Here is a 19,286-nt window from a genome sequence, read left to right on the forward strand (position 1 = left end):
GTTCCCCTTGTAGTTACTTATAGACTGATCAAGTCATGCCTTAACCTTCTCTTTTACGAGCTAAGCAGGCTGAGCTCTTTAAGTCTCGCTATAAAGTGTTCTCCAATCCTTTAATCATTCTTGTGGATCTTCTCTGAGCCCTCTCCAATTTTTCAACATCCCTCTTGATTTGGGAACACCATAACTGGACACAGTATTCGAGCAGTGATTACACCAGTGACAAACAAAGAGATAATATAACTTCTCTCCTCCTACTCAGTGTCCCCTGTTTATGCATCCAAGGACTGCATTAGCCCCTTTGGGCACAGCATCACACTGGGAGCTCATGTTCAGCTGATTATCCCCTATGACACCTAAATCGTTTTCAGAGCCACTGCTTCCCAGGACAGTCTCTCATTCTGTAAGCATGGGCTGCCTTCTTTGTTCCTAGATATATGACCTTACATTTGGGTATACTGAAACATGTATTGTTTGCTTGTGCCCAGCTCGCTCTGTATCAGCGACCTGCCCTCTTCATTATTTACCACCTCCCGATCTTTGTGTTATCTGCAAACTTTACCAGTAGTGATTTTATGTCTTCTTCCAGGTCATTGGAATGCTAAATGGAGTATGGCCAAGAACTGATCCCTGCGGGACTGCACTACAGACACAACTGCTCAGTATGATTTTCCCTTTACAATTACATTTTGAGCCCTATCAGATAGCCAGTTTTTAATCCATTAATGGGTGATGTGTTGATGTGTTCTAGTTCCTGAATCAAAATGTTGTGCAGTACCAAGTCAAATGCCATGCAGAAGTCTCTCTTACATCAACACTATTACCTTTAGCCACCAAACTTACACTCCCATCAAAAAAAAGATAAAACCCATAAACCTATGCTGACTGGCATTCAATATTACCCTCCCCTTTAATTCTTGATTAATCAAGTCCCATAGCAGCCATTCCATTATTTTGCCTGGGATTGATATCAGGTTGACAGGCCTGTAATTACCCAGGTCATCCTGTTTACCCCTTTTAAATATTGGCACAACATTAGCTGTCTTCTAGTCCTTTGGAACTTCCTCGTGCTCCAAGACTTATTGAAAATGAGTATTAATGGTCTGAGAGCTTCTTCATCGGCTCTTTCAAAACACTTGGATGCAAGGTATGCAGACTGGATGATTTTAAAACATCTAACTTCAGTGGCTGCTGCTAATAGGAAAGTGAGAGCAGAACAGAATTTGCTTTTACAAAGCACCTTTCATGCAAGAAATGACTGAAATCGAAGTAGATAATGCAAACGCACCACGACACAGCTAACTATTCAACTCATTCCCCGAGGGGAGACTGGAAATGGTTCTACTACACTTCAACTTTGGTCGACCGAGCTACATCACTCAGGGGTCTGGAAAAGTCACACTCCTGAGTGAGAAACTTAAGCCAACCAAACCCCCAGTGTAGAAGCTGCTAAGTCGACTAAAGAATTCTTCCGTCCACAGATAGCTAGTGCCTCTCGGAGAGCTGGATTGATTACAGCAATGGGACAACCCCTTCCATCGCTGTAGGAAGCACCCACACTATGCTACAGCAGCACAACTGCACCACTGTAGCGGTACCACGGCAGCACTTGTAGCATAGACAAACCCCAGAGGGGGAAAGCTGTCCTGGAGATGCTGGGGCAGGCGGGATCTAACCCTACGTGCAAATCCCAAATTTCACCTAAGCAGTCTCCAAAGTCTTGCCTCTTTTTTTTTTTTGGTTAAATATTCAGAAACTACCCCAGTAAAAGGGAGACGACAAATCAGCGCTTTGGACTCCTAGCACAGTAATTATCTCCAACAACAAGCAAGACTGAGAGTTGACTCTCCTGTTGCACTTAAAAATTAGTTCATTTTTCTGTGTCAAGGAAGAGATTTCTGTAGCTAACTTAATAAAGGGAGGTAACCCTGGTCAGTATGCTCTGAGCAACTGGTATGAATCAAATCCACATAAAGAGAAATCCTTGTAGATTATATATTTAGGTCTTCAATGTAATCAACTAGTTACAGTAATGCACTCTATACTTACAACCCTACAGTATATTTTTAAAAGTGTGTTTCTATCTGTTAAGCGTGGTTACAGGACTATTGCTAAGGGGATGTGTATTAGGTCACTTAAAACACTCCTACCTTTGTCACTCCTCCCCATTTCAAGGGGAGGGCTACACACAAACTTGCACCAAAATAACGCAATGGGTTGTAGCTCACACCATTTTTATTCTGGTGCAAGTTGTACAAGTGAATGCTCTGATTTCTGAATAAGACTGTTTTATTTCAATTTAATTTAATCAGAAGAGGATGCTCATAATCGGAGATATGAGCCTTCACACACAGAACTTGCAACAAAAGGGATGAATTACAATTGATTTAGTTATTTAGGTTCACATGGGCAAGTGGGTGTGTAGACCAGCCCTGAATTTCATCATTGTGATGTGCAACATATCCACCTACTCTCACCCAGAACCTTGCAACACACACCCTTCATGTTCAGTTTTATGCTGGGACACATCTTACACATGGCTGGATCATGCAACACTTACATACTCTGGTGATGGACCCAATATAAAAACAAAAAGAGATTAATACAAATAGTCGTAGAGATGTCAATAGGCTATTCAAATTAGTAAGTACTGCTCAGATATGAGGTTCAGGGTTGGTCCACAAACTGTAATTAAAATGTGAACAATTATCAAATCTGGGTTCTCAAATATTTCAGAAGATCTAAATTATTTTCTGCATTAATCTTAACCATAAAAGAATCTGCCATGATCACAAATACTGTATATTTCAAAACAAAACTTCCATGACAACAAACACAACGAATATGCAGGAAAACTATGTTACAGATGCAGAAAAGTTTGAAAGCATCCACTTGATTTAGGGAGACACTGAATTTCTGGCACTGGTGCTCTCGGTCCAGATATTAACTACAGTTGCAATGACTGTCTTCTTCTCAATGCAATCGCAGGTGGAAGGTGAAAGGAAGCAGCTGCTTTCCCAAATATTTCCACTAGAAAAAAAGCAAGTGTGTGTGGGTGGAGAATTATTTGAGAGTGATCTCACCAGTAAGTAGCATTAGCAGGATCCCGCGGCAAAAGACCAGACGTGTTGTTCCTTTTTCACATTACAGGTGGGTGTTAAGATTTCCTATTGACTCACTCAATAGGCAAAAAAAAACCCCCAAAACATGCACTGTAATAGCTGTAATTACGGCCTCAATGTTGCTTTCAATTCCCAGCAGCAGTCTTTCATTGTGAGGCTAATTAGAGGGTGATTAATACAGAGGATTGTATTAGGAGGATTAGTAATGAATTCTGATTATTATAAATATTGATATTTCTATTTTCTCTGATGCAAGACCAGGTGATTTTTAAAGTCTCACATGTGACATACATAACAATTAAAAAAACAGAACACACTTACGAAGACAGCACTATGGCAACGGCATCATTGAGGACGCTTTCGCCAAAGAGAAGGGCATACAGCTCAACATCAACCTGAAGCTCATGGAATATGGCAAGAACAGTCACTGACAAATAGAAAAATAGAGAGACATTTAAAAGGTGCCATTACTTCCTTTATGTAGATATATATTAAAGCAAACTTGGCCTTTCTAGAATTCTGCCTTCCTTCATATTTTACTAGTCTGCTTTTCAGTATAGCAATGCTTCATGCAGTCTTTGCTACTCTGCCCTGTGCCTCCTCAGCTTTGTGTTTTTTACAGTTTATGTTATTTTTTACATACAGAACAAGGATCTGTTTCTCCCCTATATAACGCAGAGTTATCCCCCATTGGAGGCCTTTTTTAATTCGACCTTAACCTCGGAGTAGTCCTGATTTTATCAAAAGATCCTAGAAGTGCTGGTTAATATCAATATGAACCAACATCAAGGAAAGTGCCAGTACGTGTTAGAATTTTGGAAACAACAAAACAATGGGCCAAATTCTGCCTTCAGTTACTCTGGTTTTCCAGCAGTGTAATAGAGATTGGAATTTGATCTATTGTTTCTGCAACTGTTTGACTCCAAGTTGGTAATGAAAATGCATCAAGTTTTACGGTCAGTTTTATGGGAACCATAAGAATGTCTAGAATAAGCAAGATGTAATACACAGCAATCCTTGCTCTTGTGTCACACAAAGTCACACGGAGGCATTTTTCACATGGGCTTGGACTAATGCAATGTGATTGCCCTAAAAGCCCTTTTAAAACAATTACCATATGAAAGGCAAGGAACTCAGATATGCATATTTAAGGGGCTTTAACCCACTTACACATAAACAAAGGCATTCATTGATTGACATGAGATTAAAATCCACGTAATACTTTATGCAGGCTGAAGCAGCAGAAGACCCAAAGACCAAAAGCAGGTCGGTTCAAGAAAACATGCCCATTCCAGAAAGCCGCTAATGCAGATACTTCATTTTAAACATGTGTTTAAGTCCCACTGAAGTCCGTTGGAAATAAGCACGTGCTTAATTGCTTTCCTGAATGGGGGCCATAAAGAGAATCATTTGTTAAGCACTAACGGTGTGCTTGGCGCTGCAGAAGACACAGAACAGACAATTCCTGGCCAGAAGAGTTAACAGTCTCAACAAATGGACAACACAAAACACACTGGGAGAAGCTGGGAAAGGATTTGAGTTCCTATTTTAAAGTGTTCTATTAAGGGGTAACTGTCAGTGTCACTTGACTCTATTAAGTGTACAGGCACAACTTTTACAGTAAACTGAAAAATACTATGCTACTGTACAGTAACGATCCAAAACAATGCAGTTACTCTATACTAAAAGGTTATGTTTTGGACTATTATTTTAGGACGCTGCGGTGGTTTTTTTATTTTATTTTTTTTTAAAAGGAAAGTAATTAATGTGTGAGATGCAGAGGTAGGAATCAAACGCCATCTGGCAAGAATAACCACTGGCATTCATTTTATTGTGCAGATTGAGAAAAAGACACAGGCATTGCACACGCACAAAATCTGCCCAGTCTGTACAACACAGGATGTCAATATCAGCTTTTAAACAGGTCTACGCAGGTATGTCTACATGACATCTTGGAGGGTGCTTCTCAGCACAGGTAGACACGAGCTCCAGCTGGCTTGCTAAAAAGAGCAGCATGGCCAGAACAGCACAGGCTACATACCTGAATGCAATCCCGCCTGCCCCCCGAATAAGCCCACCTGTGCCGCAGTGGCCACATTGCTATGTTTAGTGTCGAGCACTAAAGCACAGCCAATGAATGTCTGTCTACCCGCACTGAGGGCTTGTCTACACCACGCAGCTTTTAGCGACAAGGCTGCGTTGACACAGCTTTGTCGCTAAAAGTCAGCATGTGTAAACACTCTGTCGGTACTTTGTCAGCACTTTTGCTGACAAAATACTGCCAGCCCTGTGAGCGGTGTTAGCGCTCTCCTGCCGACAAAGCTGCGTTCACACTGCCACTTGTGTCTTTTGCAAAACTTTTGTCTTTCGTGGGGGGGCCTTATTAAGTATCCGTGAAAGACAAAAGCTTTGTCGACAACTTTGCAGTGTAGACATACCCTGAGAGGCGCCCTCCCAGATGCTATGTAGACACATAAGAACGGCTATAACTTAGGAGGCAGAGCTAGGCTGCAGTGTCTCAGACCCCTGAAGGATTTACTCAAATTTGCAGAGATGTAAGGCACCAATGGAAGAAATTCAAGTTCTACTACTTTAAAAAAAAAAAAAAGGCACATTTTTGCTCTTTGTTCTTAGATTAGATTATACTGATGAGTACAAATGTGATGAAGACAGTTAACAAGCAAAAAAAACCTTGTTGCATTCAAATATAACAACATTTAGCATTTGTATAGCACTTTGTACATCTAAAGAGCTCAGCAGGCTGGAATACGTTTTTGTTTTTAAATAATCGCCATTGTTCTTGTTATGGTTAGATAGAGTCAGTTCATATTTTAGATTAAGACCAAAAAATCTATCCATGCAAAACTTTGAGGATAGAGATTGTCTAGCACATACCAAGAAAACACCCTGAATTCACACACTTTGAGCAGCACCGATTGCTTGCATAGGGTGCTAGGGGCTTACATCTGCCACATTCACTGTGGGCCTGAACGAAAACCCCAGTAAAATCGACAGAAAGCCTCCCAATGATGTCAATGTGAGGACAAGGCTTTGGAGGGGGGGCAGCTTTTATATATAATTCAAATATTATTTTTCTTGATGGAGATCAATTTTACCGCTAAAAATGAGTCAATTTGCTTAAACTCCAAAACTCACGGAAAGATGCCATAAGCCACACATCTCTCTTCCCCCAACCCAAAACAGAACAATACTTTGGTAACATGAGAGAAGAAACAATGATCACAATATACCTGGGTCAGTAGCAGATACTATGGCACCAAACAACAGACAGTCCGTAAAGTAAAAATCTCCTCCAAGTTGCCCGGTTACTTTCATCAATGCTACACATCCGTACATGAGCGACCTGTTGAATAAGCAGAGACATAGCTGGATATTTGAAAAGCATGTGAATATTGTTTTAACAATGCAATTCGCTTGAATTTGCAAGTTTAACCCGTAAAGTTACCTCAATACACAATATTTTATTTATATTAAACAACAACGGCAGAGTTTGACAGGTTGGGCTGTGTTCATCGACGGTGGCAAGTCTGCAAAGTGCTAAGGGCCCTCAACTCCCATTTAATCAATACACAGTGCTGTATATGTGGTTAGCAGCACATGGATTTAACATCTGAACTACTCCGTGCATAAAGCTACTTAATACAGCACAGCTTGACAGGATAAATATGTCAGCAGCTTGTGGAATGTGTAACACAGACGATCGCACCTGCTCCATCTCACAAGTGGTTTAATTTCTACAATGTTTTATATGACTGGTCAATGTAATGATCTTTCACTGACTTTGTATCAAGCCTCTTTCTTTTTCTCTCTCTCTTTTTTTAAGACAAGTCTAGATGGAGGCTGAGGTTGCTTTGATCTTCCACAATCTCCTCTTGAAAGCATCCTATGTAATTCTCACCTTTTTACTACTTAGAATAAGAATTAGTTCCCTCTGTCTATATAAATGAATAATACTAAACAGAATCATAGCATGGCATAACCAACAATATCCGGGAGCAAACCCAAGCCCCATTAACTTGCCAATTTAACACATCACAGTAATTCTCCTGCTCTCTTGCAATATTCTAAGGGACATTTTCAAACACAAATTTGTTTCAGCTATTGCTACACATGCACATATTGTATCCTACTAGCTAAAGGGCATCACATCACTAATCACAGGTTAGATCAAACACAGCATGTGTGGGGGAAAGGGAAGGTATTCCTGGAAAGAAGAAAAAAAATCTACTGATTACTTCAATAGCCTAATCCTGTGTTACTTAGAGTAACTCCTTCTACCCCAGAGGTACTTCCCTATCTTTCAGGCAAAGAAAATTAAAATATGTAATTTCATTTTTTAAAAGTTGATATTATCTTGTAGGTTTCTGCTACATTTCTCCAGTCTAGTAGCATTGTGCCCTACCACGGACCAGAAGAATGAATCACAGCACAGCAGCGTTCCGTACTGCTCCTGAAGCAACTCCCGAAGCCCTTAATCCCTCGGGGAGGTTTTTTTACTGCTAACACTAAAATGACGCTTGTAGAAACCTCTTACTCTTAGGCCAAGTTTTCAGTTTAGACACTGTTACAGTTCAGGTGTTTGGGGGGGTGTTGTTTTTTTAAATACCGCTATGCAGTTTGTGTGGCCCTCTATATTTCATACCAGTGCCTCACTTGATACTTATATCTACCAAGTCTTTCACTGATCCAGTCTCATAAGTAATATCTGGTATTTAAAGACCTGTGAAAATCTCTGGAAACCTTTTAAACCCAATTTAATATTTTTATATCAATATTCCATTTATTACAGTAGTAACTAGAAACCAAGAACTACAGTATAATATTTGTCAGACCCTAATTGATCTTCAACAGCTCTGAAAGGTAGGCAAATAGTATTAATTCCTCCTTTAAAGAAACTGAGACAGGGAGGTTGAGTATCTTGTCAGAGCTGGGATTAGAACACGGGAGTTCTGGCTCTAAGTTCTGTGCTCAAATCATATCACTCCCTCTTACTCCACATCAACGATAGGTCTACCCTGCAAGCGAAGATGTGATTATAGAATGGGTAGGCATCTCCATACTACCTTTAATCTACCCAGCATAGGTAACAGCACCATAGAAGCGTTGGCACAAGCTAGCAACCAGAGCACAAGCCCTCTATATTGCCAAAACCTGTTGATGGACTTCAAATACTCACCCTATCACAAAACAGGAGATAGCCGTTCCAAGAAAAGCATACGCTAGGATTGACCCCAAGTTTCTGAAGAAATGCCTCTAGAAGAGAAAAAACACACTGCATTACATTACTGATGCTTTGCATTCAAACGATTTGTATGTTCCTCAGACCATACACATTAAGGAAGGGTTGTCAATATCTCATCTTATACTTTGATTGTAAATTCTTTGGGGCAATCAAAGTGTGTTTGTACAGCACCTTGATCCATGATCTGGCCCCTAGGTGCTACCACAATACTACTACTAAAAAATAAATCATAATGAACTAATTGTTTGCTTTTAGCAGCTTGTTTAGCAGATTGCTGATGCTGAGGACTGGGGAATTTCCAAGCCTGGAAGGATTATTTCCTTTTACATGAGCCAAACAGGCTCATGTTTCCTTCCTTACATATTAGCACTTCAGAGATTTGGCTAGGACAAGGAACCTGTCACTTATTTCAAACCTGCAAAAAAAGCTTCACCGTGACCTAATTTGATTTAAGTGCTTATAAATGGTTTGTAACTGCTGCCTCTTGGGGAACTCCTGAGGAAGCTTATGTTCTCCTCAGTGACCCAGGCCAAAATGCTGAGTTCCCCTACCTCTGCTTTTTGTAAGCCTTGGTAACAATTGCCTCAATAACTTCTGGATCCCATGAGAAAGCTCTGACCCATACACAATATTCTAACATGGCTATAGTTTCCATTTCCCCAGTCTTCGTTGCTTTTTTACGAGAACTCCCATACCTGATCCTTTATACTTGTGTATTTTGGGGAGGGATATAGACAGAAATTTTACAAGGGATCAAGCAAACAAGCACCCTCACATCTGAGTGCAAATTTGAACAAAAACTGGAGATTTCAGATAAAGATTATACAAGCAACAATTATATTTTTTAAGCTTTTCTCCTTTTTCTGTATATATACACCACAGTATAAGACAGCATGAGAACCTTTGCTTAGTCACTCTGGCAATGACCACTCTAGAAATAACTAAGACAGAACGTAGGACTGTGCACAGCAAATGAGGCCTGCTGACGTTTGTTCAGTATTACCGTACTTCCAGAGCTACAAGAATTTTAAATACCTACGACCTTCAAATAAAATGAAATGCAATGACACATACCCTTTTTAAGCTGTATCCTGCATAAAATATAATTGGAGGGAGTAAGATATTGAAAAACACTTCAGGATCAAAAGTCACCTGTTTAAAAAGAATAAAATCTGTTGAAATTAAGATTTCAAGAGACAAAAGAAATCATAGTAATCAGAATATGTTGCATATTTTATATATAATCAGACAAGACAGTTTGGCATGAAAGCTACAAGACTAACAAGAGTAATATGAAGTGCAATCCTTTAATTTGTAGCTTTTACAATATAATTAGCTACTGTAGTAAGATTAAACGTTCTGGTTTACAGTTTGCGCCAAATCCTGCCCCTGCTGCAGCTGAGAACAAAACTCCTATCAACTGCGAAGGGGACAGGATTGGGCCCATTTAACAATCCTGTCTTGGACATTTGCCAAGAGCTATGCCATGCAAAGTTTCCAAACGCTAAGCAGCTCACCTTTCTCAGCATTTCATTATCTTGAACGTTATTAAGTTCATGAGGGCCGATTTCCCCCTTCAGGGTATACTCATAATATTTCCCACTAACATTTACTAACAAAGTAGCTGGACTGGTTTGCACTTGGCAATTTAAGGTCACATTATTAACGTCGCTGGGAACGTGAATTCCATATCGAAGGATGACGCCCATCAGCACACCTGGAAATAAAGACAACATCAGCCATGCAACATCTGTAAATATTAACCAACTAAATTCCACCAGGAGATGTGGAAGATAAACTCTGTATTTTGCTAGCTCCTTGCCAGCTTCTCAGAGCTGTAAAACCACACACCTCTTTTAAAAAAGAAAATTCATCAGAACTTCTTCCTAGCATACTGACCTGCAGAATGCACATATTGGTAGCACACTGCCTCTCGAGGGTGGACAGAATTAGCATTTCTTAGGATGCAACTACTACATCCAGGAAACACACCTCAGATGTGGGCAGACAAATCATATACATCCCACTGACTGGAAACTCCCATGTATAAACAGTTCATACACAGAAACTGCCCCATTTCCCATGACCTTCCCAAACTATAAAGATTTATATAAAAGAAAAGAATAAAATACTTATACTGCTGAGGGGAAATACACAGAGATCGTTGTGCATTCTTTTTAGAATGTGAGGAACACATATGTATTACAATGTTAGAGCACCATAAAAGCTTTAGAGGATTGAAAGATATCTAACCAGGATAAAAGGTCTCTTCTAGGTTGATAAAAAAAGGGCAGTATCACTACTAGAATTCTAGGTGGAAATCAGTCCTGCCAACATATTAGGAAGGTGTTTAGTGCAGTGTAGCACCTGGAAATGAGGAAGAGGAAAGCTGTGGAGTTGAGTTTAAGACTCCCTTCGCCTGGCCAGTCAACTGTATTGCAAATAAAGGGCACTATACAAATCGCAGGCCCGTGCACTAAAACCAAAATACTGCAAACCAGCTGATCAGAAAGCACCTAGCATACTGCTGCTGCCAGTTCAGGAGTTGTTAGTGACTCAGCTGGTTCATAGGGGATGGGGGGGGGGGGTATATTTGCCATAGAGTAAGAACAGGGCCCTGCATTCCTTTCATAGAGAAAACACTCATCGTTTACGTAACACTCAAAGAACACAAGAGTCTTCAAATTTTTCATTGGCATAAGGACGATCTTAAAGAGCTACTTATTGCACAAACTCACCAGTATTAAAGTTATACTGAAAGGCCCAGCTTAACACACAAAATCAAAGTGACTGAGAATTAATAAGAGGGGCTCCCAGAATAAAGAAGTTCTTGTTAGGTTTTTGCCCTGCTCCAGATTTTTCAAGTGTACACGACAGCTAGTACCCAAAGAGAAATCTGACTGGACTGATGTATGGGATGTTAAGCCCCTCTTGGTATGCACAATGGATGTATTTTCTTGGAAAGAGATGACTTTAGGACTGTCATGAATATTTGAAACTGTAAGAATAACCGTCAACCTTGTCTCAGTCTCCTTAATACAACCCAGGAGGTTCATTCAGGGATTATTTTTAACATTTCGAAGCTGGTAGGACTTAATAATACCCTCCACAGGACACCTTGCTTTGTGAATTTCTAAGGGATCTTGTCTTTCTTCATCTGCTTCTCCACGTCTTTTAATCTTTGCAAAGCAGTGCTTCTTTTGATCAAGCTGGTTTCCTAGCAGGTGCCTTTCTGCACTTTGCAGTCCAGCTTTCAGTCCAACTCGAACAGATCTGTACATGACGCTGTGCACATATGAACAATTTAGGGGCATCTTAACAAGACTGGCTTCTAAGTTAAAATTCCTCAACACCTGTTGCTCCTTGCATTTTCCTGCCAAATAAATTTCTGGTTCCATGGAAAGCAGGAGACGGAAAGCGCTGGATAAACCTATAATGTTTGCTAAGACGACCATCCGAGCCCTAAAGATACTGTATACTGTGTGTGTTAACAAAGCAAAGAGTCTGAAAGACAGTATGTTAAAGAGCAAAAATAAGTCCCCTTACTATAAACGGAATCACTAAATAGTATGTAAAAAAATATACACATACACATCAACACCAGAATGAGAGCTCAGGCACCCTGGGTCTGAACCACTGGGTGACACAGCCTCACTTCTAAATGCAGATTTGTCATTCAGATTTACCTATTAGGGAGGAACAATGTGGCTATGCCCAAAATAGATCTGTTTTGACAATGGTCCAGTGTTACATTGGAGATGAATACTGAAACATGGGACACACCTTTCCGTTTGCCTTGCATTGGTTTTAGGTGTAACTGACCCTCTCAAAAGAAATCTTGTGGCTACAAGACAGCATTAGTTTGAAGTGCTAGGCATAAATCCCTAGATGGCAATAAATTTCAGAGATACATAGTGGGTGAAGAAATATCTTTTACTGGACCAACTTCTGCTGGTGAAAGAGACAAGCTTTCGAGCCACACAGTCAGCTCTCACTCTCTGTACCATGTATATGTGTTACTACTTCTTACCATTGCTGGGAATAGTATAAAATCTCAGGCAAAGATTGCTGGCTTGGAGCTCCATTCTGGTGACGCCACAATCAGAGAGGGTTTAATGTTTTAGTTTGGTAACACTTATAAAAACCTCTCCCTAAATCTGGCCTGGAGATTGATGGTGGGGAGCCTGCTGACACAGAGAAGAAAGGGCATGGAAAGTTTAATGGCAAGGATGGTAGATTAAGTGGATCATTTTGAAACAAGATGCTAAAGCTAACTGTTTTCATCACATTTACCTTTCAGCAAACAGTGGAAGCCCATAGGCTTTTTAGGTGTTTCTGAATATTTCTGAGCTAGGGTTTAAAATTAAGATCATGTGCTGTCTATGAACACAGCTGTAATGATCTTAGATTTTTGATGCCTGGGTTGTGATAGCTTCGTTTTAAGCATCTGTGTGAAGCACAAAGACCATCAAAATGCTGTTTTCCAATGTGCTGAAATAATTCACTGCTGTGCCTACGTCTTTTATTGCAGGCAGACTTTAGCCTACAGCACAATTTATGAGAGAGATACAAACGCATAGAGAGAGAGAGAGAGAGAGAGAGATTATAATTTACAGTGAAAATATGAACAAGCTGAACCCTAACATTGTGTTTTACTGGCAAGAGATGCAGCCGAAAGATATCAAACATCAGTGCTTTCTAATGGAATTAGCAGATAGGTTTTCAGCCCCAACATATGTTACACCTGTGCTGGCATCCTCTGTGCTTAGTTAGCAGCTTCACAGTACCCAAACTCAAATTCTGATGGGTCAGAAATACTGAGCCCAATTTACTTGAGAGTCTGAGGACTTACAGGCAAAGATGAAGCTTAAGTAGTTTACTTCGTGCAGATTTTAGCTAGCCGCTGTTGACCAACCGGGGTCCGAACAGCCTCTACAGCACTTGAAGAGATTAGCCTTCATTTTTCCTAATTCCACACTTGTGATCAGTCTTCAAAGGAGGCAAATCTCCAAAATTTCCCCCAAAGCCATAGAGACAGAGAATGGTCCAGGTTTTCCTACGCAACCACTGAAATAGTATGTATTTGGTGTTATTCGTTCTGCTATTGATTCTCTAAATTCAGTTTAGGAAAGTGCAGATGGGAAAAAAAGCACATTACAGATTAGTTTAGAATCCAAATTACTCTAGAAATGAAGGGAGAGCAACCCTGGGATGGGATAAGGGGTAATGGCAGAACAAAGATGACAACCTCAAGACACAAGTGGAGTCAAAATGAAGTCTGAAAAAACGGTGCAATTGCCATCTTGGCTGACAGACCAGGGATTTCCAGAAATAAAAGCATGAGATACTACCACTTGAGCTAAAGAACTAAGTTTCTCTAGCTGCAGCTGTACCAACTCATATCCTCTGTGAATATGGGGTCTTGTAACATACTCATCAGTGGGTTACACCGTTTTTTGCACATCAATGGAAACAACCTTCTTCCCTTTGTTTTAAAATTAATGAGAAAATAGGGCACAACACTCAAGAAGCTGAATGCATAAAAATCACAACTTTTGGACAGTGTTTTCCACTTGTTTTGTTGAGGACATTTGCCATACGATAGCTACCAGCTTGATGAGCTCAATCACAAGCACCTAATCCTGCAATGCCAATTAGAACTAACAACTGACAGGAAAACTGAAATAAGAGACATTTAATACTAGCTACAATATTAAATACTGGAGGCTACTTTTCAATCCTAAACATATACTTAGTAAGGACTTGTTTAGAGTAGGATTTGTCATCAAGTTACAACCTGACTGTTCCTTCTAGCTCAACTCTAACTCTCTCTCTGCCCATACTCCTAAGCCCCTCAATGTGTTGGTTTCAGTCATGTCATCTCAATCATGTTAATGCCCATGAAGCTTCACTGGTAAGGCAAGATTCCAATGCTGATCCAAATCAGTCCTCAGTGCTACTACACAATGTAAGACAAAGTCACCTATCTGCCCATCTCCCCTCTCTCCACTGCATCAGTCAGCTCCTAGGTCCTGAAATACCTGCAACTACACAGTGCACCCTCCTCAGATAACTCACCTCCTACCGCTAATTCTCAGTATATCACCTTTCACTGCAGCTTAACCCAGGAATCTAGGCTCACAAACAGCTAAGCAACACACAGGGAAGGAAACTAACAAGCAGACAACAGAGAGATGGAGTGCTGCCTTCTGGCCCCATGGATTTCTGGAACTGGTGAACGGATGGACTGTGGGAATTTTCATTCAAGTGACTTTCCCCTGCACAATCCCCACATAAACAGACAAGCTTTATCACAAAGCCCTGCAAAATCAGCTGATCCAGGAATTCAGGGAGGCTTGTCACAAATCACTGCGACTAACATGGTTGAATGCTGTGACAATGTAGACACAAGGAGGCTGAACAAATCCTAGATACATGCGTATCAACAGAGCATGGATGCAATCCATCAGATTAGTTTTAATGGGAATACAGAACTCGAGTTAAGAACAAATGAGTTAACTCTAATCTAGACAAGGCTTGGAATGGCACAGTTTAAATCACTCAGCTAAGTCCTATAGCCCATTGGCCTTACCCTACCTATCCATTACAACCCCAAAATACAGTTAATACTTTGCAGAGATCACAGACACAGTCTAATCGGTTATTGATTAGAAATGTTCAATTTTGAGTCACACTCCATTAAAAAACAACAACATGATTCGAGAGAGCATGTTATACATCCTTGCAGAAATTACCCTTTTTGGAATCCATCCCACTATATTATAAAGGGCTGCAAAGGATATTTTCCTCCACAGAGCTGCTTCTATACAGGCCACTTCACATCTCAAATAATTATGCCTTTTCCCCACTTGATCGCTTCGTTGTAGAGAAGTATTCAGAGGTGGAACTACAACCTGGATGGTGAGTGCTCTTAACAAGTGAACTGGAACAGTCCCATCTGCTCAAAGACAAACACTATGCAGCAGATTTACAAAATGACCCAAGAGATTTAGGAGCATGTCCCTCAAACTGCCAAGCACCCATCCTTAAATCAATGGGATTTGCGCTCCTGAATTCCTGAGGTGCTTTTGAAAGCACTACTTCAAGTGTTTGTCCACATTTGGGCTTTCTGAACCCCCAGTGTAGGTACACTGTACTGGTGCAAGCCCCACTTTACAGAACTGCAGCACAGATGCACTGGTGCAAAAATCCCTAATAGACAAGCCCTAAGGTCAATTCCTACATCACCTCACACACAGAACAGGGCCTCCCTTCTCTTATTTACGTTCCGGATACTTACAAGGGATCAACTGTATCTTCTTGACAGTCCGTTTGTTATGAGGTAATTATTCTGCAATGCTCCTCGTTAACTGGTTTAACTGGTTTCCTTTCAATGGCATTTATTACAACAAATTGAACAGCTTTCAATGTAGGTGTTTGCACAGAGTATTGAAAGTAAAATGGATTTAAAAAAATAAGTAATGAAGAGGTCCTAGCACGGCAAAACTACCTACAACAATACAAGCAGGACAAAAGAAGAGAGAGCCATATTTGGGACATATTTTAAGAAGGCCCGGTAACAGCCTACCTAAACAAGCATTTCTTTGGCAACCCCAGGGCAAGAGATGGAGTGGCCAACCTACAGGCACACTCCATATCTGACAACAGTGGAAACAGCATTATTACACTGGAATATAAAAGACACGTAAAAATGAGCCTAGGATAGGGATGACTGGTGCTGTGTGGCTTCTGCCTCATGCACCTGATAGTGTGGGAAGAAAGATGAGGACAATAATGGTTTAACAACACTATTTAACAAACGGAGTACTTTACGTCTTCTGGGTGCAGTGCAAACACTCCCCCTACCACGGTAAGTATTATCTCCATAGTACAAATGGGGAAACTGACAAAGGCTGTGATTGGACTACAGTCTGAGTATAAACCAGCCACAGAACCCAGGATTGGAACCCTGGAATTTCATTGCCTGATGAGACATTCTTATGTTGTAACAAATCCACTGCCACCTAGGACTTCCCTGGTCTCAACAAGCTGCATCACAGAATGTAGTAAAGGCAATGGTAAAGCACTCCGGTCCTCCTGCCCTTTATACAGTTTAGTTCTGTGTTAGAAATAGCACTAATTCTCCAGGCCAAGATTTTAAAATGTGACTAGTTATTCTGAGTGCCCAACTTAAGACACCTTAAAGGAAGCTGATTTTCAGCGGGAGGGTGCTCACCACTTTCTGACAGTCAGGACCCACTCTGGTGCCCCAAGCTGGGCACCCAGAAACACTAATCATTTTGTAAAATCTTGGCTCCACAGACTCACACTTTCACTGATGACAAGCTCTATGACCTCTGAGATTCATATAGGCATAGCTCTGCACAGGGCCACATTGATGTCCACCTCCACAAGACAAGTTGCAGGATTAGGGCCTCTACAGGGCCTCTACATGCAACCTCTTTGTACAAGTGTCAGTTGGTCAGGAATTATATAAACTCTTCAGCATGATCCCTTTTGGACATTAGATGTAAGATCTCCATTCTTGACATGATGCAATATAGAATTTATTTATTTTTAAAAAAGCTTAACACCCAGTAAGTAAGCAAAGAACATGGCCTAGGATCTGAGCAAGTCTCTGTCATCCTCTTAGCCTACTGCACCTTCCTTACTCAGTTGTCAGAACCATGTGAAATCAGTTGTCACAGAGTGACACCTGCACTCAGGAACATTTTTAACAGGCTGCCCCCATCTGAAAAGACCACTTTCAATATTCCCAAGATCTCTTAGCTAAAATACATTTTCTTGCAAACTTTAAAGACACACCTCGGCTACTATATAGGCCTTTCAAGAAGCCCGGGGTTAGAGTTAGTTCAACCCCTCATGCCCAGACCTTTCTTATGCAGGAATTGTGCCCAGCAGTGAGTGCTGAGGCTCAGCACCAGTGGGTGCTAAGCTGGTGGCTCAGAGAGGGAGACCCCAGATGGGCATTTTCCTGCTCAGTCTCACCATAGATCATGGTCCCGTCTCACACAGAAAGTATATCACTGTAGATAACGGCAAGCGCTGTGATGGGGTTGCAGGGTGAGCGCTAGATGGGGGGTGCTGGGTGCAGAGTGCATGGAGGGGTTCATGTCCTGGCTGGTCTCATGCAGGCAGTGTGCACAGGGATGGGTCTGACTCAGTGGGTGGGAGATGGGGTTGTTTGCTGGGTGACTCAGAGGACGGTTGGGTCCTGGGAGGGTGTCTCGCTATAGATTGTTGCCAGGCAGATCTTGTGCAGTCAACATGCGCCAGAGCGGGTGCCATATGGGTGGGTAAGTGTGGGGTGTTGTGTAGCAGTTCAGTGGGCGGGTCTGGATGGCTGGGGGAGGGAGGAGGGGCGCCTCACTGTAGACATGGCCAGGCTGGCCTCATGCAGGAAGTGTGACTGGAGGGTGGCTGCTATCAACTGGTTGCTGGGTGGCAGCTGAGAGTCGTGTGACAGCTCGGGGATGGGTGCTGGGGGTTGGTTGCTGGGTGGGTGCTGGGTGAGGGGTGCTGGGGGTTGGTGCTAGATGAGGGTGCTGAGGGCTGGATGCTAGATGGCAGCTGAGGGGGTGGGGGCTGGTTGCTAGGCAGCAGCCAGGGGGTGGGGGCTGGGGGTTTGGCTGCTGGGTGGTAGATGAGGGGGGCTGGATGGCCGCTCAGGGGATGGGGGCTGGTTATTGGGTGGGTGCTAGATGGCTGCTCAGGGGGTGGGGGCTGGTTATTGGGTGGGGGCCGGGCGGCAGCTCGGGGCCGAGTGTCGGTTGCTAGGCAGCAGCCAGGGGGTGGGGGCTGGTTGCCGGGCGGCAGCTCGCGGCGCCCCTCACCGTAGATCATGGCCAGGCCGGTCTCGTGCAGGAAGCGCGCCCGGCGGTGCTTGAAGAGCCAGATGGTGAGGATGGTGAGGGTGAGCAGCAGGATGAAGATGAGGAGGTTGGCGCTGTCCTGCCGGTGACTCTCCTCCGCCGCCTTCTCGGACACGATCTCCTCCTCCAGGGCCACGGGCCGGGCCGCGGCCTCCCCCCGCGCCGCCGCCCCGGCCCGCGCGCCCAGCCCCGCCGCCAGCAGCAGCAGCAGCCGCAGCCCCCGCAGGGGCCGGCGTTCGGCCCCGCCGCGCAGCGCCATGGCTCCGGCTCCCGCTCCGGCTCCGTCCGCAGGGCCCGGCTGGCGAGCGGAGCTCGGCGCAGGCGCCGGGGCGGGGCCAGCGGGGGGCGGGGGCGCGGGGCTGCAGGGCCTGGCTGCGCACCGGGGACCGCTCCGGGGCGGCCGCTCCCCCGCCGCCCTCTGCGGAGAGCCCGGGGTTAGCGCAAATGCCGGCGCCCCTCCGTCTGCACTGGGGTGAGGGGCCCCCCGAAGCGTGGGGCGACAGTCAGGGGCCCAGGGGAGGGGGGTCACCGCCGGGGCAAGCGTCCTCTGTGTTGTGTGCACGGCGCAGGGGAAATCGCCCAGCCTCAGCCGCCGGATCACCCCAGAGGAGGTGTGCCCAGGGCTCGCGGGAGGCCACCTGATGACTGGGACTTTCTCTAGCTGAGTCAATGCCAGGAAGAAAGCACACACACCCCCTCCCCGTTTCATAGCTAGCCACCTCAGTGCCCTCGAAAGCCCACTTTCCTAGACTTGCCCAAGAGTTTGGGCCCGTGCCTCACATCGGATGGCATCACATCAGCCTGCCACGGGGTAAAAGGGGACGACAGTAAGTTACAAACACCTTGGGAAAGGAGGTTGTTCCTAACTCTGAACTGTTTGTAGCTCTGAACAAAACATGGCTCTTTTCAAAAGTTTACAATTGAACATTTCCTTAATACGACTTTGAAACTTTACTATGCAGAAGAATAATGACGTTTTCCCTATTTTTTTTTTTAGTAGTTTATGTTTAA

General features: G+C 43.1%; 1 protein-coding gene across 1 annotated transcript in view; it reads right to left on the minus strand.

Annotated features, from left to right (window-relative positions):
• The window catches only part of SLC9A6 (solute carrier family 9 member A6), a 35,698-nt gene extending 17,164 nt beyond the window's left edge, over positions 1 to 18,534 (minus strand). Inside the window, exons 1-6 of the mRNA XM_074962725.1 lie at positions 18,237 to 18,534; positions 9,900 to 10,099; positions 9,457 to 9,534; positions 8,317 to 8,393; positions 6,371 to 6,483; positions 3,441 to 3,546 (exon numbers count right to left, since the gene is read on the minus strand). Coding sequence (XP_074818826.1) covers positions 3,441 to 3,546; positions 6,371 to 6,483; positions 8,317 to 8,393; positions 9,457 to 9,534; positions 9,900 to 10,099; positions 18,237 to 18,534 — 872 coding nt within the window. The remainder of the gene's footprint in view (positions 1 to 3,440; positions 3,547 to 6,370; positions 6,484 to 8,316; positions 8,394 to 9,456; positions 9,535 to 9,899; positions 10,100 to 18,236) is intronic.
• Positions 18,535 to 19,286: the final 752 nt, after the last annotated feature.

This window comes from Natator depressus, chromosome 9 (genome assembly GCF_965152275.1).
Source record: "Natator depressus isolate rNatDep1 chromosome 9, rNatDep2.hap1, whole genome shotgun sequence".
Taxonomy (NCBI): Eukaryota; Metazoa; Chordata; order Testudines; family Cheloniidae; genus Natator; species Natator depressus.